The sequence below is a fragment of the Micromys minutus genome (genome assembly GCF_963924665.1).
Source record: "Micromys minutus genome assembly, chromosome: 1".
NCBI lineage: Eukaryota > Metazoa > Chordata > Mammalia > Rodentia > Muridae > Micromys > Micromys minutus.
This window is the reverse complement of record NC_137969.1, coordinates 184,622,606-184,650,188: the sequence shown is the minus strand read 5'-3', so window position 1 is coordinate 184,650,188 and position 27,583 is coordinate 184,622,606. Positions and strand designations below refer to the sequence as shown.

The following is a 27,583-nucleotide window of genomic DNA, read 5'->3' as shown; positions in this document are numbered from 1 at the left end:
ACAGACAGGAAAGATTTGTCACAATTGTCTAGGACATTTTTAGCAGTTGCTGAAACTGCTTTGTGATCAAATAGTATGTAAAACTGGATTGTCTCATATAGCAAACTAAACAAGGGGGTAGAAAAAGCAGTCTCTTTCACTGGATGTTCTTGCTTAGACTCCTGCAGTAATAGTCAATGCACAATTTAATTAAGCTTTCAACTGTCTTAAGGTAAAAGACAAATCCTAGTAAAGTAAGAATGGCTCAAGACTGTGCCTTTGCTTTCATTTAAATTAGATGCAAACATTGCCTGACTGTGCATGTTAACTCCTTGTATGGGGTGATATGACTAGGTGAAGCCAGGATGAAGCCATTCATTCATTCACTTTTAAATTAGAGTCTCATCCTGTCCTATTCACTGACTCTGACCAGTACTTGTGTTGCAAGCATGAACCATCAGGGTAAGCTCTGTTCAAAAATTTGAATCATGGAAGAAATTTTAAAATGATAGACACACAGAGACAAAATGATGTATTCTGTGAAAGATGCAGTAGAAAGTATTATGTACTTTGTGTGATGTGTGTGTATGTGTGTGTGTGTGTGTGTGTGTGTATACTCTTCAATGCAAATCTGAAAGATTTAACCATTCTTTGGTTTAGTATTACCATTCAACAAATTTCTGAGCACATGTGTATTAAGTCTTGAGGTAGCTGAGGATATATATGATGGTAGAGTGCTTGCCTAACCGGCAGGAAGTACTTGGTTCAAGTCCAGTTACTAAAGAGAAAAATATCCTGATATGAGCTATATTAACAACTTAGGACACCAATTAGAACTTTATTCTGCCAATGTTTTCATTCCCTTCAGTTCTTTACTGTTACTTCCCTGGTTTGGGCTTGTCTCCTCCCATTTTCTATTAAGATTATGTTAAAAAGCCAAAGGGTGTTTAGGGCATAAATAACACACCCATCATAAAGACAGGTGTAAATACAAATACAGAAACACCCATGTTACCCTTTAACTTTTACATTCGATGCATGAATGAACTTGGTATAGTTAATCAAGAAAACTACATTTCATTGTTGGTTAGAAGACAGTCATGCAAAAGATGGGCTTTATTTTTTTCACTAATAATTTATTCTATAGTGAAGAAGTCTGCAAGTTATTAAGTCTAAAATAAGTTCCAGCAGTATTATGTCTAGACTCACATGAGAAAGAAGACAAACGAGCTGAAACAGTGAAGTTTTATGTACCTCCTGGTTCTCAGTCACAGGTCTGAACAGAACCGGCCATAGAGGCGGTGAAATGACTGGAGGTGTCTCAGGGAAGGTGCTTTAGCAAGTGTTTGTTCATGCAGAAAACCTAGGTTCAATTCCCAGCATGCACTTGGTGGCTCACAACTATCCTTAATTCCAATTTCAGGGTATCCAACACACTTTTTTGACTTGCCTGTGAATAAGGTACACACATGGTACACAGGCACTTGTAAAAATAAAACACTCATAAACATACAATAAAATAAATGCATCTTTAAAAAGAAAGTACTGGATTTGCATATGACTCAAGTTTTAAGAAGGAAGTGATAAAGGCGGTATTGCTTCATCCACACTTGGGATATTTCTGTTTCAGCAAGCTATGAAGGCAAACAAATTAAGTCTACACTGACAAACTCTTTTTCTAAAAAGAGGCAGGGGACTACAAACATCCCTAACTATCATACAGTTGGCAAAACCAAGGAACAAAGATGGGAATATTGCAGTGAGGAAGACTCAATAGTTCTGAGACACAGTGACAGCATAGTGGCACACAGTAGCATATTGCTTTTCCGTTGAAACTACAAAAGTTTCTCATAAGCTTCTGAGCTATTTTTGGACAGTATCACACACAAAGCCTAAGCAGGTCTAAACAGCTTATTGACCATTCTAAACCCAGGATTTTGTAAGTTTTTCAGGGTTGTGATTTTATTGAGTTAGCCACAAGCTGTATTGTGATTTGGGGTATTTACTCGATAAGGCCATAATCTAGCAGTTAGCACACAATCTTGCACCTAAGAGTAAATATGAGAACCCGTGCCCTTGACCAACCTCATGAGTCACAATAGTCTGCAGTGAAGAATTCAATATTGAGTACCCAAGCTATACTGATTTGCTTCCCATTGGAAGCTAGATGATTTAAGAGCATTGGAAGTAGTTTTTAATCTTTCTTGTGATTTCTACCACATTCAGATATTCTGTTCTGATTGCTTCTAATAAAAACAGTACAGGTTATAGAGTATAGCTTGAACTATATCAAACACAGCATACTGGATTCATATATGCTGACTTCGGTAGAACATCTTTCAGATTTCATGTTATCCTCTAGCCCGAGTATGAGCTTATGGCCCCTTGTTGAAGAACTCATCGTCTTTGAAGAAAGCTACAGAAATCATGATAAAATCAAGCCACTGAATATCCTGCACCAGTGTGAGGCCTGTTCATCTGTGCTGGACACTGTGTTAGAAACTGTTTAATCATAAAAAGATTCCATCTTTACAAAAACACTACCCCCCTTTTCAAATAAGTAAACTGGGAGCCAAAGGAAATGGCAAAGCTTACTCCATTTGATACAAATGGTAAACTGATATCAGGCCCAGGAGTTGGTATATTTTGAATGTCCCACCAACAGCGTGATTTTACTATTTAATGCTGAACATAAATAAAAACAAGATCATATAAATAAAGCAATACGTTCTTAGGGCTCACACACAAAGAGGAGTCAAAAACCAAAGTTAAATGCCTATTGAATAATCACAACCATAGGATTGCTGATTTTTTCAGGGTTTTTTTTCTTCTTTTTGAGTATTTTCTTATTTATTTGAATTGCCTGCCCTTAAGAAAGGTACCAAGCAATATTAAAAGCAATTAAATAAAAACACATACACACAATGAGTACCTATTTGACCCAACATAATTTTTAATTCAAGTTATGAAACCCACTTCTCTTACCTAGCTAACTCTTTTAAATATGGAAATATTTGAGCTACAAAACATTTTATAAGAACATACACTCCACAGACATAGGAGTACAAATGCACAAGCGTACGCGTGCACGTGGTCACACACACACACACACACACACACACACACACAGTTTTTAAAAGAAGGTAATTTTTGCCTCTTTTATTCACATTCACTAAACACATGCACCCACACACAGAGAGAGAGAAAGCCAATGGTCTTTAAACTGTTTCGTTTAATTTCAAATCTCAGCTCCACTTATAAAAAGAGTTATATGTTCATCTCACACACTGGTGGTAAGCAACATAAAGCCTAAGTGTCCTAGTTGTTTTCTTTGAAAAGAAACCATAAATTACACACTATAAAAGTGTACTCCACCCCTGTCAAGTTCCCCTTTCCAAACTAGTACAGCTAAGGAGCATGTTATCCCTCCCTTCCCCCTTTCCTGCCTGTAAAATCCAAGTTAGACAAACACAGTGGGGCTGAGATGACATATTTGAATGGAATTCAGACCCACCAGTTCCTGTTTATGTTTCTGATTTGAGAATGTTGTCTTCTCATTCACCATACATTAGGAACTCTGGAAGGCCATAAATGGTGTCACGTTACACACAAGTAGGACCAATGAACATTAATCATTACTTCCAGTCAACTGGCAAAAGCAGCAGCTGATGGAACACTATACCCTCCAGCTCTTTATAAATGACATTCCAGAGAGCCAGGCTCTGTGTGTGCTTCTGCATGTGTGTTTCCCTTCAGTCTCCATTTTATGAATGAAACTCCAGGCTCTGTGGAGTCCATTCATGGAAAAGAAATGCTTACAAGGCTCTGCCCCTAGGGATCAATCAGTCATGGGTAAAACTGATATGATTGGTTTAAGACAGCCTTCAGCCTTCCATTACTGACTTAAAATGCAGTCCCTGTCCGTTTGACCTGTGTTAATGCATGAAGAGTAAATCCAGACTGTAGTCTCAATTCTCAAATCAAATCACTCGCCAAGGCCACTTACAGTAACTGTAGATTTAGACTATATTGAAGCATTTCTTAGAAAAAGGGAGAGCAGGAACCAGTGTCGTGGTTTGGGAGAGCTGCTACTTTAACCAGAATCAAATGAGGAAAACCCACACAGCACATGTTAGGCGATTAAAAGCAAAGTCAACTATTATAATAATGAGATCAATTAGGTAAATACCACTATCACTTTTCCTAAGTGAAGCATCTAAAACATCACTCTACTTGTCCACAAACCCCTGGTTGAGTAAAAGACAATCATCACTGGATGCTAGAGCAAAAGGTAGAAAATTAACATCTTCCAAATAATCAGTAACACCTTTTTTAATGTCCCCAAGTGTTTTTTGACTTGCATTTCCTTAAGCAACAATATTAAAAGTTAGGAGAGAGGGAAAGTAAGTGGCAGCATTCCAGGAAAGGTCCGTGGCCTTGGGTATGGAGGCTTCATGGAGAACAGAGCTGAGCCTTTGGGAGTGTCATATCTCAGGTACAAAAAAAAAAAAAAAAAAAAAAAAAAAAAAAAAAAAAAAAAAAAAAAAAAACCAGGGTTTATAGAACTGTAATCATAGTTACACTGGAAATTACCAAAAATAGAAATGTTCAAAATGATCTAATCTAAGCAATCATGAGGATGAATTGGAAAGACCCAATTCTAACCTAAACAGTGTGACATGTGTTTTACCAGCCATCTGGAGGAGGGAAGAAAGCCTATCTGTCTTCTGGTTACTTGAACCCACATAGGAACATATTTGCAATCAACAGGCCCTGTGTTCACACCTGAGCAACTCTCTAAGGAAGCAGTGCCGTGCCCGGAGAGGGCAGAGGCGGTCGGAAGCAGGGCTGTCTGTTTTAAATCCGTCTTTACTATGGCATTATGACAGTTCAGCATTTAACTAGCTTCCTCTAGTATCAGGCAAGCGAAATGCTAGGAAACAATATTGTGGACTTATCTTACAAGCTCAAGATTTAAGAAGGTACATGGGAAGAAGATAGTCCACTGTACAGAACACTATCATACTATTTTAAGTCTTTTTTTTTTTTTTTGTTGGGGGTGTTTTTTGTTTATTTGTTTTAAAGGCATGATCTCATTCTGTAACCCTGCTTGCCTGAGGCTTCCTTCATAAACCCTGCTGGCCTCAAACTCTGTTCTGCTTGCCTTTGCCTCCTAGTACTGTGCTACTAGACCCAACATTATATTTTTAAGAATTTAATGTGCTGCGTAACCTCCATGAGTCAATGCATTTAAAACATGATTAAAACAGCTTATAGAATATAGCCTAACAACTATTTGGAGACAAATACTAAAATATATACAAGACAATGTTTGATTTAGGTCCACTACTTACACTGAAATGCAAACATCTCCTTCTTAACTTTAATTTCATGATGGCACAAGAGCATTGTGCCTTCAGTAGGAACTATAATTTAACATTTGAATTGTGGTCATTTTGGAGATAAATGGTTTGATTCCTGTGATGCTGGGCAGTGGCTGTTAACTTCTATTCCTTGTGTCAGTCACATGATCACAAAGATAGACAAACTATAACACTGTATTTCTATTAATGCACACTACCATATAAGTTCAACATATTAAGCATGTTTTACTTATATTTTCTTTTTAAATGTATTGAAAAGTATAATTTTGTCATTCATGGGGGAAGTTCCCTAATATTTTTAAAGAGTTAGAAAGCTCTAGATTTCGCACCTCTTCCTTTTTTTAGGTGTCCCATTCTACCTATAAGAAAATGGGCGGAGGTAACTATTTAGCTAGTCAGCAAATGTGCACATTAGAAAGGATGCATTGATTCTCATAGCCCAAAGCCATAGTCCACCTCTTTGTCCACTGAACTAAGAGAATCCCAATTATGATTTCATTTTTGAAATAATCAAAATTGGATTTTTCAGTAAGAAATCACCAAATTGCCAATGGTATATATGACTCTTTCTATAAACTAATAATAAGTTATTTTTTAGAGTAAGTACATGCATGTGTTCTGGTTGAAGCATGCACATTGTCATATGCAATCCAGTATTGAGGACCTGGTCTCCTGCTGATAGTGCTATTTAGAAGGTGGTAGAAATTACGAATTAGAAGAAATCTCAGTTACCTCTCAGTCTCCCAAAAAGAAACTTTGAGAGTTGTATCTGGTCTCCAACACCCCCTTCCCATCTCTTTGTGGTGGTTGTGAGCTATGAATAGTCTAGCCTCTCCCATACCTTCCCACTCCAGTGATGTCTTGTTTCACCCTACACAGAGAATCAACACTGCCAAGGATTATGGACTAACATCTCGGAAAGCTTGATCCAGAATAAATTCTTCCTCCTCTCCAGGTGTTTGTGTTAGGCTTGCTGTTGCTGAAGACAGAGTTCTGGGATATTGTTAAAGGGCAAAGTAACAATGAAGGTATTCATATTCTGAAGATACAACATGAGTAGGTCTAACCTTCTTTTCTACTTTTTCCTTTAGTGTTTTACAAGTTTAGTGAATGGATTAAGTTGCTGACAAATTATCTCCAAACACATAAAAGCCTTCATCCGTCTGTTAAGACACAAAGAGCCACATTGTTCTTACTGTCTTACACAATGACTTCTTGACCCTATAAAGCTTCCATATAAAACCACGTTGTATACCCTGCAGGTGGAAGCCCAAGCAATGCTCAGTGAGTTAAGGTTCACTTTACTGCTGTCCAACTAAATGCTTAGGACAATGATCCACCAACACAAGAAAACACAGAACAGTAGTCAGCACATAGGTCCTCTCTTAGCCCTACTTATGAACTTGAAGAGGATTCAGAGCTCTTTGTTAAAATGTCAGTCAAGAGCCATGGGAATACTAGACATATAAGTCTATTTTCTTATTTCTCTGCCTACATGACATATTTTTACTTGCTAATGGCAGAAAATAAATCTTTACAAAATTTTAAGGTGGTAAAATCATATTTGGGGAATTTGAGAGAAGTTGCTCAGGTAAGGAATAGATGGGTTTGCAGGGAATCAAAAGAGGGACATGCCATTCCTCCAAGGGCTTCCTGACATCTGTTTTAGACACTGCAGGACCCACAAGTTTGCTCATGGGAAATGAACAGAGCTGACAGAAGTCCCACGTCTTCTGTTCTAGTTCGATTGTATGAACTGTATAACAGGCTATTAAAATGAGAGACTGAAATGTTGTAAGAAGGCTCAGACAAAAATCAAGTTGCAAAGGACTTGTAACTAGTGAGATATTCAGTTGTTTATCTTTCTTCTAATTATTATTGAGCCTTTGCAAGAGCACTTTATAAACAGTTGGTAAACTTTAATAAGCTCATGTTTTTTCAAGATTTACTTGTTTTTATTTAATGTGTATGAGGGTGTGCCTAAATAGATGTATGTTTACCATATGTGTGTCTGATGTCAACAGAGGTCAGAAAACAACTTTGGATCTCCTAGAACTGGAGCTACAGGGAATTGTGTACTGCACTGTAGAGGCTAAGAACCAAATCCACATTCTCTGTAAGAGCAGTGAGTACTCTCAACCGGTGAGCCATCTTTCATGATAAATTCAATTCTTCAAAATGTTTGGGGAGCCAGGCAAAGTGAAACATTCCATTAATCCCTGATTTTGGGAGGCAGATATACATAAATTTATCAAATTCACATAGTAAATTTCAAACCATGTAGGGCTGCATAGTGAGGCTCTGTCTCAAAGGAGCAAAAGAAAGTTTGAGATAAATCTGTTAGGAAAAGAAAGTATGAGGCTGGAAAAAAAAAAAGTAAAATTAATCTTAAAACTTATTATTTTACAAGATTTAAGGTTTTAAAATTTGCTGCCTCCAATTTAGAGTAAAATTTGACCACTGGTCCATGTGATTTTCTAAATTAGGAAATCACAGCTCTGAAGTCTGAAAACAAATGGTACTTTTCTAACTCCTGGATCTCAGGGAGATCCTTCAACCATATAAATGTTCTCCATCCAGATTAAAGTAATATTTACCTCATTTAAAATGCACAACTCTGTAAAACACTCTTCTTTATTTTGAACAAATACAACAAAAAACCAAGAACTAAGCAATAAGAATATATATATATATATATTCTTATATATATATATATATATAAGTGTGTGTGTGTGTATGTGTGTGTGTGTATATATATATATATATATAAGAATATAAGAATATATATATATATATATATATATACACACACACACACATACACACACACACACAAACACGTCATGTACTGCAAAGGCTCAGGAGAATGGCTTATGACAAATTCAAGACTAACTTGGTCAATATTGTGAGACCCAGACGAGCTGTGGTTACATAGCAAGATGGTATCAAAAGCAAACAGGTAAGATGAACAACAAACTACCTGTTTCACTGGCATTTTAACGTGACATAGTTACAAAAAGGAACAATTATGTTTATGAAAGTGGAAGACTCAATGGAGGACTTAGAGAAAGGATTGAAGGAACTGAAGGGATTCACAATCCCACAAGAAAAACAATACCAACCAACCAGAGCTCCCAAGGACTAAACCACAATCCAAAGAGTACAAGTGGATGGACCCATGGTTCCAGCTGCATATGTAGCAGCATCATATGTTGATGCCCATCAAATCTTGGGCATCAATGGGAAGAGAAACCCTTGGTCTTTCCATGGCTGATGTCCCAGTATAGGGGAATGTCTGGGTGGGGAGGTGGAAGAGAGTGGGTGGATCGGTGAACACCCATATAGAAGCAGTGGAAGAAGTAATGGGATAGGTGGTTTAAAGAGAATAACATTTGAAATGTAAATAAAATATATCCAGTAAAATATTTAAAACAGAAAAAGAAAGTGGGAGACAGATTAGAGATACTATTTTATACATAACAAATGAAGCCTTCCACACATCCTGACTCTATATGGTTTCTTGTCCAATGAGTGCTGTATATACATTTAATTTTAGGCAACTAAAAAACAAACAAAAACCTGTTTGGTGTTTTACAAAGCAGTATCTGGTTTAGGAAGAGAAACAAATCAACAGAGTAGACATACTGCATTAACTTTCCAACATAGTGCCATGATGTAACTTTACCACATTGCATTGCCTAATAAATTGGCTTCTTGAATATCTAGTTCTTTTCTCTTCTCTGTCTGATCCAACATCCCCCTTTTTCCTTCCTTGAATAAAGATTTCTACTCTAATAACATAATATTTTGAATTTTTTATCTTAAATATTCTGCAGTTAAAATTGCGTTCCTGTAATTATAATTATAACTAATAGACCTACCATTTCCCATGTCATAATTAATGTCAGGTTTTATTAGAGCACAATCATGCTGTCTTTTCTCTTTGAAGACATCTTTTATTGTCACAACATTTATAGTATATTGAATTAAGCAATAAAGTATCCCAGAATCCCTCTGAAGTGATAACTATAAATCACAGATTTTAGATCAACTCACATAGAAAACACATTTTTTACATTGTTTAAAGTTCACACCTAAAGTACTTTCTAATGTGCTACTGACTCAAAACCAGTAAGAAAAATAGAGTGGTGATTCAATGATAAATACATTAGAGTTCCTGAAAGGGGTTTCATGTGCTCTTGGGAAAAATGATTGAGCTAATGACAAACAAAATATTCAAAGATTATCCCCATTGGTTGCAATACGTCATACATACAAAGCATCAACTCCATAGCAGCAAAATATATTTTGACGTCAACCAATTAATAAATGATTCTCCTCTAAGTCATATTACCAAAGCTCTTCCTTTTAGATTACATCCAACATCTCAACCTTTACAGTCTAAGTATTCAAATACAATTAAATCCTACAGGCAAAACTAAGATTACAATTAAGATGTCTTGTAGAACTGTGCCATTTTAAAATATAATTAGGGAAGGCATAGCATAAAATCATTATCTTTCAAATGTTAAGTAGCAGTTTATAAGCCCGTTGAAGACACATGGAACACTTAAAAGAGAAGACACATCTACACATTTAAGATAGGATGCTGGATGATTACCTTAAATTTTAGTGGCAAAAGGTGAACTTTTGAGGCACACACATTGGCTGACTCTAACTTCCACGCTATATTTGGCCCATAGGAAATTCAGTTAATTATTATAAATCCACCACTTAAATGTTTGACTTATTAGAATCCTTAAATCTCTTCCTGCTTGGTTCACAAAATATAAACACTTAACTCCATGCTACACATACATGTGTTTGCAATATACACATGGGAAGACACATGTGGAACAAATTAGAGAATCACAAAAAAAGTTGAATGTAACTCCTTTAGCAAAATAGAAAAATTTCAATATATTATACAAGTCCCACTGATTGACTATTGATACTAACTTATATAATTTTCATCTGTGATTTCTTTAAATAATTTATTAATTAATTAAAATTTTCTACAGCAAACTAACAATAGAGAGAAACATAAAAGCAGTTAACAGCATTTCAAATTCACACTGAAGTATGTTTTCTACCTAAAGTAGTTCCAAACATTGACTTTCAAGGTATTTAATTATGGAAATCTAAGGGCAAATATAAAGAGGCTCTAAACTCACACTGAAAGGAAAAATTTCAAGGAAGTTCCTAAAATACACGACCTCATTCAATAGGCTTAGTTATTTTTCTAAACAGTAAATCATCTACGAAATAGATATTTGCTTTTGGCTTATTTGAGAACATATTTTAAAAACAACACAGATGTCCACCTCACATTTAGCTTTTAAGGAAACCTCTTAAAATTAATCGCAGAATAGGTTAGAACCCATGTTTCTACAGAGACAAGCTTACCTGTTTTTCTATCCCATGGCCCAGTGTTGCCTCACACCTAGTGAGTTCTAACATACAAACCTAAGGATCGTTGCTTCTGCCCTTTTCCTTGAAACCTGGCTGGAGGCACAAACAGATGTTCTGCCCTCAAGAAATCAGGCCTAAGCAGAATCTACCCAAGCCTAGGAGGGTCAGTTGAACAGGAGATTCAGGGTTGTCAAAAAATTACTGTGTTTTCATGATTTTTGAGACATGCTTTAGAAGTAACCAATGCCTTAAGTCCTTTCCCTTCCTATCCTGCAAGGACAGAAACTGAAGGAGAGCCTTTAAGTCACAGGGACCCCTGTGCTGAACTCTAAGAGACCTTCCCAATAAAGCAGAATTGTTTCATTCAATAAAACCTGGAAGCAGCTTTCTGTCCCCTAAGCAGAACTCAGAGTTATTACAATAGTTCTTTCATAAAGGATGTTCATTTACTTGCATCCAGATGGGAGGAAATTGGACTCCACTCAAGTATCTCCACATCTAAAACTAGCTATGGACCTAGCTACAATGTAAGTAATAAAATTTTACAGGTGTGTGGTGCCCTCCTTACAAACATGACCCTTTACTTCACACATATTCCAACATACCTAGAAGTGTTAAAAGCTTATATCCCAATTACACAGACAAACTCAATAGAGACAAGGTAGGTAAGTGTTTGAGTTTCCAAAGTAAATGTTGGCAAAACTTGGTAGTAACATTTGGAATCAATTTTTAAGCTTCTTTACCTTCAGGAAGACCTCTTTCCTCTGACAGATGATATGGGGAAGACTTTCCAGTTCTCTGAGACAAAGCCAAACTCAGTGAGGGAAACTTAAATCTGCATTTTCCCTGTTTCCTTTCTAATATGTAAGAATTTCTACTTTAGGACCACTGGAAATATTGAAAGCAGTGGTTGTCTTAAGTTACCAAGTGTAAATGCCCCCATGAAAGACCATTGTTTTGCAAGCACTGTTTCTAAATAACATTACTATAGCAGAATACAAAAGGAAAAAGAACAGGATCTAGAAAAAAAATGACAAGTTTCGACTCTTAGTCAAGTAAGTACAATTCTATAAACTGTACTGTCTCTCAACTGGTTTCATTTTCAGACACTATTTTTTGATCAATATCTCATGGCAAAGTCTTTTGATAACCAATGCCCCTCAATCTTAGAAAGTCCCCAATACAGGATAAAATCAGAATACCCACTTTCAAATGAATGATCAGAAGGCACCCAGTCTGACAACCCTAATCAAATCAAGCAGGGACGTGAAAAGAGGATTTACATCTAATTCCATAAGAGGACAGGCCTACCTGAGTCATATGCAAAATCTCTGGGTTCCTGTTTGATCATCAAAGGAGGGGGGAAGCTTTGGCTGGCTGCACCGCCAACCATGGTGGTATGTTCATAGACTGGGTCGTGGTACTCCTGCTTGAAGCCTTGTGGTGGGAAGGGGATGTTTGGCTCTGACATCTGCCGTTGGTACATAGGACGCCCTTCCCTTGGCATTGTCGGCAAAGGAGGAAAAGAATTACAGGGTTCAGAAAGCTGGCGTCGAAATCTGGAGAAGAGAGTGTGTTTCAGATGCAATGGTAACACAAAGTCATCTTTAAAGGACTGATGTAGTTTCTAGCTGCTAGTAAACAGTTTAAACCAAACAGCCCAATGTGAACAGCTTTAATGAGCCTCAGATTTCTCTTCCTTAGAGCAGTAGTGCTACGATTTGTTTTAAATCACAGGATGAAGTGTGCTCCCCTTTTAATCCATCCATTACAAACAATTCGGCATATCATGTAATTAAAGGTGTAGTGCCAGTAGCTGCAGAAGAGAGAACTGTTTTGAATTAATATGAACTCTAACAGTTAAAATGTACAATTTTAAGCTAATTGGACCATTTACATAACTTCTGGAAGAAAGGGTTCTCAAATAATAAAATGTAAGAGAAAGAAAAGAAAACAAAACAAAACAAAACAAAAGCAGGGAAACCAGAAAGAGATCTCCAATGGCATTCTCTCTCTTTAAATTCTGTCACCAAACTAATAGAGGGGCAAACAAAAGAGCCCTAAACAAAACCCTACTTATTGGTTTGCCTTCTATCACCCTCAGAAATCCAGGAAGCAGAAAAAAAAAAAAAAAAAAAAAAAAAGAATCTCTTTGCCAATCATCAGGCCTTTAAATTCTTCAACTATGCCCAAATTAACAATGTGTTCTTGTAAGAAATAAATCTTGGCATTATGGAGGCTTTAAAAAAAAAGACTTCTTTCTCTGTCCTATCAAACAACTCACTGGCTCCTATGATCTCCAAATTGTTGAGTTGATTAATAAATAAGCCTATGCACACAGCTGAGCATCCAAGATGCACAGGTTTGGGGTAAGCCTGGCTGTGAGGGCACGAGGAAGGACTAAGGCCTAGGCAGAGAGGTGGAACTGAGTCCCTTGCTCCTTCCTTCTTGGTAAAGACTGGCAGAACACATAATTGTTCTGTTCTGTGAATCTCATCCGTAATATCATTGACCGACCACAAAGATGCGGACTAATTAAAGATTTAAAAGTACTCTAAAAATGCCCCAGGAGTGCTTAAAAAATAACCTCTAAAGCATATCCATGAGCAAATATTAGCCTATTAACCCCCCACTAAAAGCATTCCTGAGACTTCAGTTTTGAAAGTTACCATTTAATTTCAGTAATGTTAAATGAAAATAAACCAAAAGCCAAAGAATGGCAGAGCAATTGCTTTAGCATCCAGCAGCATATCCCATGCCAAGGCTTAACTCTAGGCATGCCGGCTACCATGGCAAGCATGGAAATTCCACTTACACCTGCACAAAATAAACTTAGACACCCAGATACTGCGAAACAGCGAGGCTGGCTGGCACTGCATGCATTTCCCTTCTCTTGCTTATTTCATTAGCCAAAAAAAGAAACAGAAATTATCATTAAGAACTGTCAAGAAGTGAATCAGAAAATGGTAACTTGGAGATAAAATAAGAAGCTGGCTCCCTTCTGAAGCCTTAAAAGGAAGCTAATATTGCTCGCACTGGAAGCATTGTAAGGAAGCAAAGCTATTTGGCTTTTTCACGAGTCGACATGATTTGTACTTGTTCTTCTGAGAGGCCACGTATGTATTAGGGACATGTTTCGTAGTGGCTCATCAGTGGCTCATCACAAAGAGACCCCATGGTTTGGGTCTCTTTCTGATGAGCCACTGACCATTGGGAAAGAGAAAATGAGGAAAGTCTGGTGGCTGAGGACAGTAGGTAAATGCACTCACTAGTGGGTAAGAAGAATCGGTATTTGTGTTGGGAGCACGGCCGAAGAAAATAGACAGGTCTCTTGCACAGTGGGTTCATGAAGATGTGCCAAAGGGCTGGCCTGAGGTGTGCTCTGAGGCTGAGGAGAGGAAGAAGAACGCAGGCCAAATGGCTGTGAACCGTTCCCAGAGTGAGGTGGGGTGCCTGGTCTGGAGGGAGCTATCTGGGGATAGGATCTGTTCCCAGAGCAAATATGCCATTTATAACCAAGGGACTGCCATTTGTTGGCCAGAGCCGTCTAAGAAATCCTCATCAGAAACATAAGGCTTCAGAGATTTTCCTGGGATTGGCCAGCTGGTACCATACTCAAAACTCAGTTGGGGGGCAGTGGGAAAAGACCCCGAGCTTCCCTCTTGTAGTTCCGGGCCGGCTGTTCTTAGTCTCAACTGTTTGACTTCAAGTTGAGATATAAAAATGGATCTGGCTAAAGTACCTCCAATTAGGTCATCTAAAAACAAGCACACTACTGGCTCAACAGTCACCTAGCCTTGGAGATAGCCGGCCTGCACAGAAAGCAGACTACATAACCTATAATTCAGCGCTCATTCGTATTGCAGTGCACTTGGTGGTGATAAATTAGGATAAGTCTTCAGAAGTGAACAAAAACAACGATGGTGGTTTGTCATCCTTGCTTTTTCTCTGGCCTCGCACAATGTGCTTCTGTTTAATGGCTTACCCTGCAACAGGCTTCCTTTCATCTGCATTTACAGAACTGTTTACACAGGTAGATACGCACAGCATTTTACTCTAAACATGTCTCATGTCTGTGGCGTGAGAAAGGAAAGACCATAGGAGACTTTTAGGAACTAAGGCTGAGGAGAACTGGGTGACGGGAGCCAAAGGGAGAGGACATAGCTTTTGTTTCCCGTGGGAAAATTAGGTTTCGTCCTATTCCTTTATAGCAAGAAGTGTTTTTTTATATATCGAGATTGGCCTGCCGTCCACCTGCTTTCCTCTGGTGACTAGGAGGAGCCTTTCACTCAGCTGTCTACAGGGATGTCTCTCAGCCAAACATGGCTGTAGTTCTTGGATGAAATTTTGAAAATTTGGGGATCCAATTGTTACTGTAATTTTCTATTGAGTCCACTTGCATAATTTTTTTAAAGAAAAGGCAGGTTTTTAAACAGATAGACAATAGAAACTCTAAGCTCTGAATTTCCTAATGGTTTCCCTCCTACTTTTGCTCTTGGAAGCATCTGATACAGGCTACAGATACTACATCGTGATGTGTGATGCATGTTTCTTTCCAGCGAGTATTCAGGGCTTTCACAAAGATGATATCACACACGAGGCAGGATGTTGTTAGCAACTCAGTCCACACTTCTGATAGTCTCTTTCTCCCGTGGAGAGAGAGAGTCTTATTGTCACCATTGTTGTTAAAGAGTTTCCTGCTCAGCACCGGTGATGGGGAACAGACTAGAAGTTAGCTGGACAGAGCAATCCTGAGTCCTAACTCAGGGATTAAAGAAGCACTTTCTCCGGGATTGCATTGAAACTTAGATTTCTTCCTCTCTCGGAGTCAACGATCTATGTTTCAGTCCCCTCACCAGCTCGTAACTCCAGTTATCCTCTTCATGTCTAGGTAACACTCATTTGGCGGCTGTGTCTCTCTCTGAAGCACTTTCTTAGTGCCCATAGTCATGGGCTTACAGATGTTAAATAGTCATTGAAAAGGAGAGCAAATAGATTAATCAGATAAGTTATAGTCTGTAGGACTATGTAGAACTAAGCCATCTGATTTTATGAATCACCTAGTAAAATGGGCATACAAACTTTGCAAAACTAGTGGACACATATGAATGCATGATCTGTTGTAACCTTTAAGTGGAGCAATTTATGAAAAGTGAAGGAGAAACTTTCAGACTAATTTTATTTTAGCAAACAAAATAAATGTTTAAAAAGAGCTATTTGTCAATTATCTTCTCCATAAATTATTTTTTATTATTGATACAGCAACCATTTACTGAAAATATTTTTGTACAAATGTGCCGAATTAATATGTTTACCTTAAAACACTAGAGATCTTTAGAACAGCTATGGGTAATGTCCTCCGAGAAAGCTGAAACTGGTGGAGGTTTTTGTTTGTTTTGTCCGAAATGGTATCTGCAGCTTACCTGTGGTCCATGGGGTAGGTGCTGTCTGGTATGGACTGAGAAGGAGGAAGGTGAGCTGGGAAGACCCGGTCAGGTTTAGGAGTATGAGCTGTGTTTGGAGATGCATGGTGTAGTGGGGACACTGGAGTGCTGGATGGTGTCGGGGGATTGGAGGGCCTCATTCCCACTTGCGGCTTCTGATCATAGGCACTACGCAGAGAAAAAAAAAAAGAACAGCGGTTGCACTGGAGTCATTTTTAAAGATCCCAATCATAAGAGAAATCAAACACTTATCTTAGACATAAGTAATAAAGAAGCTAAACTCCTTTGGCTTTTGATTTTTAGTTCTACAATCTATAAACTTCAAAGCCCCTATGCTCTTACATAGAAAATACCATATGAGATTGTGTAATTACATGACTATTTGTGGCAGACATACTCAGTAGACAGACAACTGAGTTAATTAAGCTCTAGATGTTGAGGGATCACCATTACCTCTGTCTGCTGTCAACACCCATCTCTCAGAAGCAGCTCCATCCTAAATCATCCTCTCTGTTATATTTCAAAACAAGACCTAATATCAGCTTAAGAAAGGAAACCATATTTGATTTGCCTTTATTTGTTGTGGAATTCTAGGCACTGCCCTTGCCTTTCTAGACATTTTATATTAAATGATGTTTGGCCTTGAATTCCTTGATAATAAAGATTGATGAGGCAAATTAAAATGTCTCTCATATATTTAAGCTTTCTTTCATTGCAAGTGCCAAATAATAAAAATAAAATACTATCATCACAGACTAACTTCCACTCACAAATACAAATGCAAAAAGCATAAGCGGTTTGTTTTATATTAGGACTTTGAACTGCTTTCCAATTCATGGCTTTTGGAAATATGATGGAACTAATGTCCTCAATCAAGGAAAACATTCTTTTAAAATCATATTTTACGTTCTAAACAACAAAAAGGTATATTTCTCTTTAAAGTATCTAAATATGCTCGTTAATTAAAAATATTAATAAGAGCTGGTTAAGGTGGTGGAAGATTTTAATCACAACAGAGACAGTCAAATCTTTATACATCAACCTTGGCTATAGACTGAGTTCTATGCCCCACCCTGTACTGGCCAGGTAGATCACATCCCCCCCCCCAAAAGAAAAAAGACACACACACACACACACACACACACACACACACACAAACACACAGACACACACACACACACACAAAATGAGATAATGAGCGATAGACTTTTAAGAGAAAACTTTTCTGTTTAGATTAATGTATAATAACTTATATTTTTTCTATTACTTCAACAGAATTATATTCACGTATAAATATGCTTCCCAGAAATGCTAGGGTATGTGTTACATAATCTATTCCATCTTTAAAGCTATCTGTATTCACATAAGTAACACTGGGAAAGGAAACTGGTGGAGGAGAAAAGAGAAGCTGGAAGAAGGGAACAAATACGGGAGTAGATTATAATTAAAATGGATCAAAAATGTATGAAATTCTCAAGCTGAAAACAATCAAAAAGTCTAGTGTTTGGCTTTACTGATGTTCTTCACTGATGTTTCTGAAAACCTACTATTTTTATGAAGTGGCCTGCTTGAGTGTTTCCCATAAAAAAGAAGAAACAAAGCAAGGCAGTGGTAGCTCATACCCTTAATCTCAGCACCCTGGAGGCAAAGGCAGGAGGATCCCTGTGAGGTCAGGGTCAGCCTGGTATACAGAGTAAGATCCAGGATGACCAGTTACACAAAGGAACTTGTTTCAGCCAATCAACTAAACAAACAAACAAAAAGAAAGATACAAGCAAATGCCTAATTATCCTAAAATATTACTTTCTTCCCTCATAAGGTGTTATATTAAATTTTACTATTTATAGAGAGATGGGAGCTCCAGAATATATTATATACACCATATATGCTGAGAGCGATTTGTTGTGTTTTGTTTGAGGTTTTTGTTTGTTTATTTGTTTTTTAAAGTCCTTCAAATTGTTGGCCAATTTCTCAGCTGTTAGTTTATGGGTCTGAGATATAATTGTATAAAACATTGTTACCATAGTAATCAGTGTTGAACTGCAAAGAGTGTCCTATGTCTAACTGGTTCAGTGACTGGAAATGGTCCAATGTTAAGAGAATTGTGTTTACAAAAATTGTGATATATTTATAAAATGAAGTACTACTCAGTTATCAGAAACAATGACTTTTTAAAATTTCTATGAAAATGGATGCATCTAGAGAATATTATCCTGATTGAGGTAACCCAGTAACAAAAGAACAGACGTAATATGCAGTCACTGATAATTGGATACTAACTCCAGGAAGCTCTGAACACCCCAGAAACAACTCACAGGCCATATAAAACCCAAGAAAAACAAAGGCCAAAAAATGAAAGCCTCAGTCCTTCTTAAGAAAAAATAAATGTATAGCACCCTCTCAGAGTGTGGTACACCTGGACCGTAAATCATTAATAATCCAAGAGCCAAGAATATAGGCTTGTGGCAATTTTTGGTATTCACAGATCATTATGCTTAATATATACTCACCAAAAAAATCTGCTTCCATATTACATTATGTCCTACATGTACTTTATGCTTATGGTAACTAGTGGGATTTCAATGCATGCTATCAAACCTCTAAAAGAATTAAGTACTGACAAAAATATTCATATAGTGTTATGCCAAAATGCCTTTAAAAATCTGTATATGTTTCCCTCTTTTGTTAATAAAGTTGTAAGAGAGATAAAAACAAATAAACAAAAAAAAAAAAAATCCAGGAAAAAAAAAAAGAGAGAGAGAGAATGGTGTTGTTATGCACACCTTGAGAAAATGCAAACAACAAAACTAAACAACCAAAAGCATGTTAATATTTATCCTGAACTCAGAATGCTATCCTAGTTCACTTTTATAATCGATCTGTTTTATAAAAAACATTTTAGTTACAAATGAACTGCCTCACAATTTCAGACTCCAGTGATCCTCTTAGAAAGTCACATAGAAAACAATAAATTTGAAGAACAAACAGGAACAAAATATCTCGGCATTGGTCAGTTGCCATGAGATGGCACAATCTAATTTTCTTGACTTTTCTTTTCACCTAACAGCTGTGAAAGATGGCGTATAGCAGATGTATTTGCAGTAACACAAGGCTCTTCTCCATCCTAATGCACCAAGCTTGAATTGATACACATTATAAAGCAGTGCAAATATTTGGAGTCATTTTTATAAGTTCTCAAGCCACCTCCCTATAAGAACTAAGTCTCTACTGTAATCAAGAGTAATAGTCAACAGCTATAGCCAACTTTTTTAAAAATGCAATTAGAGGCCAAGATGAAAAGTAAGAGCATGCAATTCACTACAAAGGGTTTTTAATGAACATATGTGTTATCAAATTTTGTAGCAAATGAACAATGCACTTTGAATGCACCACCCTTTATTATCATCTCAAGAACAACTGGCTTTTTAATAGATAATAGCCTTGGCTAGGCCGTATAAAACTGTAGTTTTATTGCAATTGTCCGTGAATGCATCTTATAGATCATCTGTAAAGCCTGTCAGATAACTAATGTACTGCTTCTGCTTGCCAAATGTTGTATGTTTTCTCTACAAACTGAAGTACATAATGCATTCATTCTGATGGGAACCTTCGAAAGCTGCTTGCGCCAAATAAGACCCTCTTTTCAAACCCAAGATGCATCACCATGGTAGAAAAGCAACTAATGATTGAGATAAGAATTACTACTTTAAAATGATTCTAAAGTGTGTGACTGTGCGGCAAATGGGTCTTTAGAGTTCTGCTGAAAACATTACCTAATTAGCTTATTATGTAATGAAGATGGGACTTGAGTTTTTAATATCATCTTACAGTTTATGTTTCTAAAAGGGATGCTGCTCTCTATGCGCACAAGGCTTCTTACCTGACATTGTACAGGCACTTTTCTCCATAGCTGAATTTAAAGGGCTGCTCTTGGCTGCAGGCGGACCCAAGTTCTGAACATGGGCTGTGGGGTTCTTTCTTGATTTTCAGTGGTAGGCCATGAAAAGCCACTAAAAACAGAACAAACATATCCATCAACATTTAATTCAATTGAGAATTGAGTCTATTAGTCTGTTTTATTTCTTTTATTTAAATTATCATTAACGTTTCACAGTAAGTTATGCTTATAAGAAAAATAGAATTTGATAGTCTATGAGGCTGAAAGGATTCTGGAAATTTCTGCTTTTACTGTGTAACCAAGTGCAAGTCTGAATTTTTTGCTTTGGTGACATTAACAATGCTAGAAGCTCAGGTTTCAGAAAAGAAGTTTTGAGAACCTGTTATAAATATTTCCCTTAAAACAGAGGCAAAAATATTACATCTGTTTAGCCAAGACTGGAGATAGGCTTTGAGCATTTCAGTAGTACTTCTTCAGATGCAGTGACCTCTGAGGCATGACAAAGAAAATCCATGAGCAGGTCCAATGGCAAGCCATAAGAGTACAGGGGCTAGAGGAACCAACATCTTTAAGGTTGGTGGTTGTTTTTAAACAGAAACTAAAATCCCTGCTTATCTGTTTACCTAAACTATAAAGACAAAGTATAATACATGAAAGTTGTTCACCACATGTAATCCTCAATAAAAATTATTCTGTATTAAATGGTGTTTCCTCTTTTTCATATAATTTAATATGCAACCATTTTTAAAGTATAGTTATGCTTATGTACATTCACTGTGCTTAATTTAACGCCAGTATTGACATACATTGTACACCGGGAGAAATGCACATATATGTATATGTGTCTGTGTGTGTGTGTGTATGTGTGTAAATGTGCTTATTGTAGGACTATAAAACCAAGGATCTCACAGTTCCACAAGTGTTTTCTATATTCACTTTAGATTCACAATGAAATGTCTATGATAAAATATTTTTGATACATGAAAACGAAAACCACAAAAGCATTTAGAGTGTTTACTAACAAAACTCTCTTCTTGTACATATGTGTGAAACATGTGTGCACCTACGGTGTCACTAAGTATTAGAATAACAAACATGGATGTTTATATTTATTGGTACTTTTTCCCATACATTTTAATTATTTGCAGCCTCTTTGAAGCAAAATATATGCACTCAATTTCTAGAACTTTGGATTAAAACCTAAATTTTATATTTTCCTAACAAAAAGCTGTAGCAACATGCAAAGAAACCCTTTTGCCCTCAAACAAGAAACATACAAAGCTGAGAATTTGGATTTAATTTACATGAATAAATATTTGTTAAGCCTAAGATGCTATATTTCTATAGATAGAACTCTCTGCTCAAAGGCATAAAATAAATTTAACCCAAAAGAAAAATGTAACAAAGTAACCTTTGCTAAAATTAAAATTGCCTCCTAATGGAAGCAGAAGAAATAATACAGTCAGAAGAATAAAGGATAAGGAATAAGCTCCAACATGCTTGCAGCAGAGAGATCTGACGGAGAATTCATATCTAATGTAGAAGGAACTGCTGGATAGCAGTACAAATGACCAACTGAAGCAGACAAAAGATCTAGACAATGGGTTCATAAAAGGAAATATCTAAATAGTGAGATGTGGTGGTAGGGCAGTAAAATGAGTAAAAATGCAATCAAAATACTTTGCTTATCAGGAAATTGCCAATAAAATGACAATATTACCATCAAAGGCTCATAAAAAGACCAAACTATAATAAAAAGTTGATAATACTGATAGTGAACAAAATAATGTGAGTTGGTTCAAGCCTCTCAGAAAAAGGCGTGACTACCCGAAAGCGTCACGTGATCATGTTATCATCTAGTAATTGCATTAATACACATTTTCCTTCATGTATGTGTATGCATATGAGAAAGGAGTTCATATGTTCCCCAAAAGACTTTTGTAGAAATCTTGGTGGAAGTTCTAGTCATGTAAAGAAAGCTAAAAATGTTTTAAATATTCATTGTTGGAGAAAAATAAGGAAGGCATCTGCATGTAAAGAATATTTAGGAATAACAAGGAATAAAGCACCTCTAAATGCACCCAAAAACACAGATGCTCTCACAGCTATGTAGTTAAGCCCTGTAAATTTCCAAAAAAAAGCTAGCTGGAAGTGTATAGATTTCATCCTGCGTTTAGCCTGTGATCTTGTTTCGAGGCTAGGTTAAATTAAGTTGTTGAGGTGAGCTGTAACTCCATGGCTAGCATCCTTTGAACCAAGGGAAGAGAGATGTGGACAAAAGATGTGAGCTACAGAGATCATCATGTAAAGCTGAAGGCAGAGTTTGAGGATTCTGCAAACCCAGAATGGCAAAGATGGATTGGAAATTAGAAAAGACTGGGGAGAATCGTGGAGCAGGTTCTCTCTCTCTGTCTCTGTCTCTGTCTCTGTCTCTCTCTCTCTCTCTCTCTCTCTCTCTCTCTCTCTCTCTCTCTCTCTCTCTCTCTCTCTTCCTACCTCCCTTTCTGTCTCTTACTCCTCAGAACCTTCCTTACCTTTTCATCCAGCTATGTAGCCACTGAAAATAACGACAAGCCATATCTGCTTTTAAGCCACCCAATACATGGCATCTTGTTATTGAAATATGCCCAAACGCTCCATTCCCAGGAAATATTGTCAACAGCTGGCTGTGTAATGACTTTAGGTTACCAAAATTTCTATGTGATTATCATAATGGGACAAATGCTTAGTCTATTGTGAGGCTTGTCTGCACCAACGCACATTGTGTTCGGAGACCCAACACTTAAAAACCGTCTATTTAAATGGCAATGTTTGAAGGCTCCCCATCTTGTAGACTCCCCAGGTCTAGCAGTGGAGGGTTTCCACTCTCTCAGTCTATGCCTCTGGGTCTGTAAATCATTATGAATCAACAATTGGTTTTTATTTACCAGTCCCAAACCAAACACTAACAGGACGATCTAAGATAGCTGGCATTTATTTTTATTTTTCATATCTATAGGTGAAGTATAAAACTTAATGATAAACTGAACCCTTCGATTTTTCTGCCTAAGTCTGGGGGACTTATCTTTTATGATCCTCACTTAAGCTTGCCTGTCTCCGGGGAATCATACCTATGACTTCATGTAGACAATTTCTCTTATTTACCTTCGCATGAGAGATGTAGAGACTCCCACCATAAAGGAATGAGTTGGAGGCTGCCTAGGTATATTTCATCCCAGGACTTGAGGCTTAGCGTCTGCTAATAGAGGGGTTTTTGTTCCAGATCATTGGCACCGGCGCAAGAGAAAGCAGCACATTCATTTCGTGCAATTTGCTGTACCTTTCCACATGGAGCTGGTGCATGTAAAAGGCTGTTAAGTACTAAATTATTCCTTATCAAATCACCATCATCTGGAGTCATGATCAACACTAATTAAATTACTTTCACTGAGCACGACTCCAGCCTGCTGCCGAGGCTGCTAGCATTCCGCTTCCAGTGCGGTCCTCCCTGGGTCTGGAACACAGACCTGAAGGCATCAGCATTGTTTGTAGTTTAATTAAAGTGAATCTTTCCTTTTTCAAGTGAATTGAATCAAGCTAGTTAGCCTCTTCATTTCATTGACAAAGAAATGATGTTTCCAAATGATGCTTTATTCTTGACTTCATCGAGTCCAGATCATTTATCTAAGTATGAAATTTAGAGCTCCTTGTAGGCACGCCTCATACAGGGTCTGAGGGTTTTCATGCAAACTTTTATACACACAGCTATTAGATCTTCTAGGCAGAGGCAGACAGAACACTCAAGAGACTCAAGAGACGGGCTTTGCAATCTTTGACTTGTTGGAAGCTTGACCTTTACAACCACATCTTAAGGCTGACTAATAAGGACCGAGTTTGTCTAATGGTTAAATTTAAATGCTCCAAAATATCAAGAGTTAAAAATATGCACTTTCAAAGTAAATTTAACCACTTTCTAATCCGGAAGTTTGTAAGCGGTGGATATGGCATTCATTGGCTTAGAAATTTAGTAATTGTTTTTATTTGAGAGTTCTGAATGGTGTGTCATGACTTAATACCTTTCATCTTCTACCTACAATTCAAGAAGGGAAACAAGTCAGTCACAATACCACAGAAACACCGAGACACACTTCGGTTTCCATAATCAAGGATCCTAATTTAAAAATGAATTAAGCAGAAACACAGCATAAAATAACTTGTAGGTAGAGAGAATGAATTAAATTCTCTTGGGAGAATACTTCCTTAGACATGAAAATAAGGCCTTATCTTTAACCTTCTACTGAGAACAGACGGTGTTTGTGACAGCTATCCACTGAACACTCATCCACAAATAGATGGAGTTTCGGTGTGAGGTTGAGTTTGCCAGAATTTATCTGAATAAGAAACTGCAACAATATTTGAACATAACTCAGGTTTAGATAGTATTTTGTGATCTTCAAGGTTGGACTTGACTGTTGCTCAATTGCTCAGATGTTGGTCTTGGTCCCCAAGGTGAGGCATGGTTGTAAGGAGAGGAAATCTTTAGGCAGTGAGCTATAGTGGGAGGAAGCTGGGTTGTTGCCTCTTTTTCTTCCCAACTATAAGAAGCTTCTGCTGATATGTCCTATTGTGCTCTGCCAATTTAAAAAATATAGCCTGCCACCTAAAATTTCTGAAGCCATTAGCCAAATTAATATTTCTAACTTTAAGTTTATTTTAGTGGCCATTTAGTCACAGACATGGAAAGCTAAAATAAAGAAGTTAAGCAGGATACCTGGGTAAAAAATCTAACAACATTCTAGCAGGTTAAGAATTAGAGTCTGGGGCTGAAGAGATGGCTCAGTGGTTAAGAGCACTTGCTCTTGCAGGGGACCTAGGTTCAATTCCCAGCATCTACACAGTGATTCATGACTATTTGTGGCTCCAGTACCAGGGCATCCAATGTCCTCTTCTGACCTTCATAGGCATCAAGCATATATGTTGACAGACATACACAGAGGAGGAAAAATACACATATAAAGCACATGTATCTAATTTAAAATTTTAGTATTACTACATACTTATAATCCCATCAATGGGAAGTACAAGTAAATGGGTCTGAAGTTCCAGGTCCTCAAAGCCAGCCTGGTCTACAAGACACCCTAATTTAAAAACAATAACAAATAAAATTTTTTAAATGACTTTTAGGAGTTTGGTTGCAATAGCATTAAAATCTGTTTATACTTGCACTTGAAATGTTTCTTGTTAAGGAACACACTGCAACATTGCAAAAAACCACATCAGATGTTTTGAGCCCTTCCTTTCTTCCCTATTTGTATCTAATATGCCTTAAATGGTACAATGGATGCTGAAAGCTAAAAGGCAATACGGAACTGTGGAGCGCAGGTGTGGAACAAGATGACGTCATAACATCAGCTGCAAATATAGGTCCAATCATAGTTTTATTTAGATTTCCAAAAAATATTTCCTCTAGCAAGGATCTAAGCCTGTTCTATAATCCTTATGTTTGATTAATTCATGTGTGTGTGATACACACAGCTGTATGCATGACCTTACTAATATATTCTTGGCACTTGTATCTAAATGCAAAAGCTTCCCAGAGCATTTGCATTTGCTTTTAGGCATTCTGCCTTCTTTCAATTTATTACTGTGACCAAGACATTTAAAATTTCACACTACTCATATTACACCAAAGCAAAAAGTTGGTGCTCTCCCACACTGAGAGCTTGCCCTACTCTGGGATTACAAAGACGTCACAAGCCACATACAAGACCACTTCTAGACATCTCCAGAGAAGTAAAAAAGCAAGAATTGGGCTGGGCTCTGACCTCTCACTCTTTTTACTTTTTAATTCTTTTAAGAGTGAAACAGAATGATAATTTCTAGGAATACAAAGTATTTACCCTATGAGAAGAAACATTTATTTTTAGTTCTAGTCAAAAAAAAAGAGATTAACAGGTCTTTGAAACAAATCTATGATTTCTAAACAGAACCAAGTCAAGAGTGCAGCCTCCTCACACTGGCACTGAGACTCCTGAAGTATTGTAAAATAAAGTATTGTAAAACAAACCAAAACATGACATTTAGAGTAATCTATGATATGGTACTTGAGGAGTTTTTAAAGGACAGGGTGTGACCACCTACAACTTACTACTTGTTTTTATAAATGCACTGGTGGACCATCTGGGGTTAGTTGGAAAAGTTGAATAGTCATGATGAGACAGAGGACTTGCAAAGCCTGAACATTTGCCATCTGATTCTTTCCAGAGAACAGCTTGCTGATCCTTGTTTCAGATCATGCTCTATAGTGGTAGGGGGGAAAGCAAAGATGAAAGAAGCTGGCCAAGTGATATGTACTCGTGTGTACTGTTAACCTACTCAACAAAGGTCACTGGAATCTGGTAACACACTGTGTGGCCTAGGGTAATCAATTCAAGGTACTATACAAACAAGCTGGTGAAAAATGGCACAAAATTGAGACTCTAAAACACTACAGATTTATGAGGTGTGAGGAATTTCAAAGCACTTACTTAGACCGGGATGACATATAACACACAGTATTTTTTTACACCTGTCTAGAAAATATAACTGAAAAAAAAAAGTCAAAACAAAAACAAATCATGTTATGGACATCAAAGTGCTTATGGGAAAAAAATACTTGGCTATGGAAGTGCTTTGAAGGAGGTAAAAAAAAATTGTAAAAGGTGAAAAAATAAATGGTATTCATAAATTAGATCATTTAAGAGCAGATACAAGCACGCTATGAAAAATGCATGCAGTCTTTTATACAAATAAATGTAGTTAGGAGTCCACTTAGTAGATGAAACACTCCCTTTAAGTTACTATCACTTCGAGTTCAGGTGATAAATGCACAGCAATCACCTCAATTAGTTCTCAGCTAAATATCAGAAGCAAAGGGGAGGATTCTGTACAAATAAAGATAATAATGTCATATGTTCTGTAAATACACTGCGCAAGGTAGAGAAGCTCACAAGGTCCTCGAGCTGCATGTAACTCTCTGCTTCTCAGTACATTTGCCTCTTCAAACTCTCCCTACTCTTCCTGTACACACACACACACACACACACACACACACACACACACACACATACACTGACATCCATTACTAGAGAGTCTAATCTCAGTTATCAGCAGAGTGCCTTTATGGGGCCATTAAACCATTTCTCTTGTTTACAGTGCCCGAAGAAAGATGTGAATTATGTCTGTGACAAAGCCAGCGATAACATTTCTAAACTGCTATCAAAATGCAAACTGAAACACATTTAAGGGCAGGGACCCTGATTCGAGTTTTCATAATTTTTCCATTGTTTGCAGTCACTGTAAATATATTCACTTATAATATCTCTAAGGCAGAAATTCAGACCATAGCACAGAAACATGATATCCATTTCTTTCTTAAATAACATTCTTTAAATAGTAATAAGAAAGAAAAGCCAAAAAAAATTTAGGAGATATTACTGGTTCAGAGA

The 27,583-nt window shown here is 37.2% G+C and overlaps 1 protein-coding gene across 5 annotated transcripts in view; it reads right to left on the bottom strand.

Moving 5' to 3' along the window:
- Window positions 1-27,583, bottom strand: part of ETV1 (ETS variant transcription factor 1) — a gene marked incomplete at its 5' end in the record, with an annotated part of 85,233 nt that overhangs the window by 18,698 nt on the left and 38,952 nt on the right. For 4 of the 5 annotated variants that reach the window (XM_080933231.1, XM_080933227.1, XM_080933228.1 and 1 more), the window contains 3 exons: window positions 12,087-12,334; window positions 16,199-16,387; window positions 20,100-20,229. In XM_080933231.1, coding sequence (XP_080789357.1) covers window positions 12,087-12,334; window positions 16,199-16,387; window positions 20,100-20,229 — 567 coding nt within the window. The remainder of the gene's footprint in view (window positions 1-12,086; window positions 12,335-16,198; window positions 16,388-20,099; window positions 20,230-27,583) is intronic. The other variant, XM_080933230.1, reaches the window with a different exon arrangement.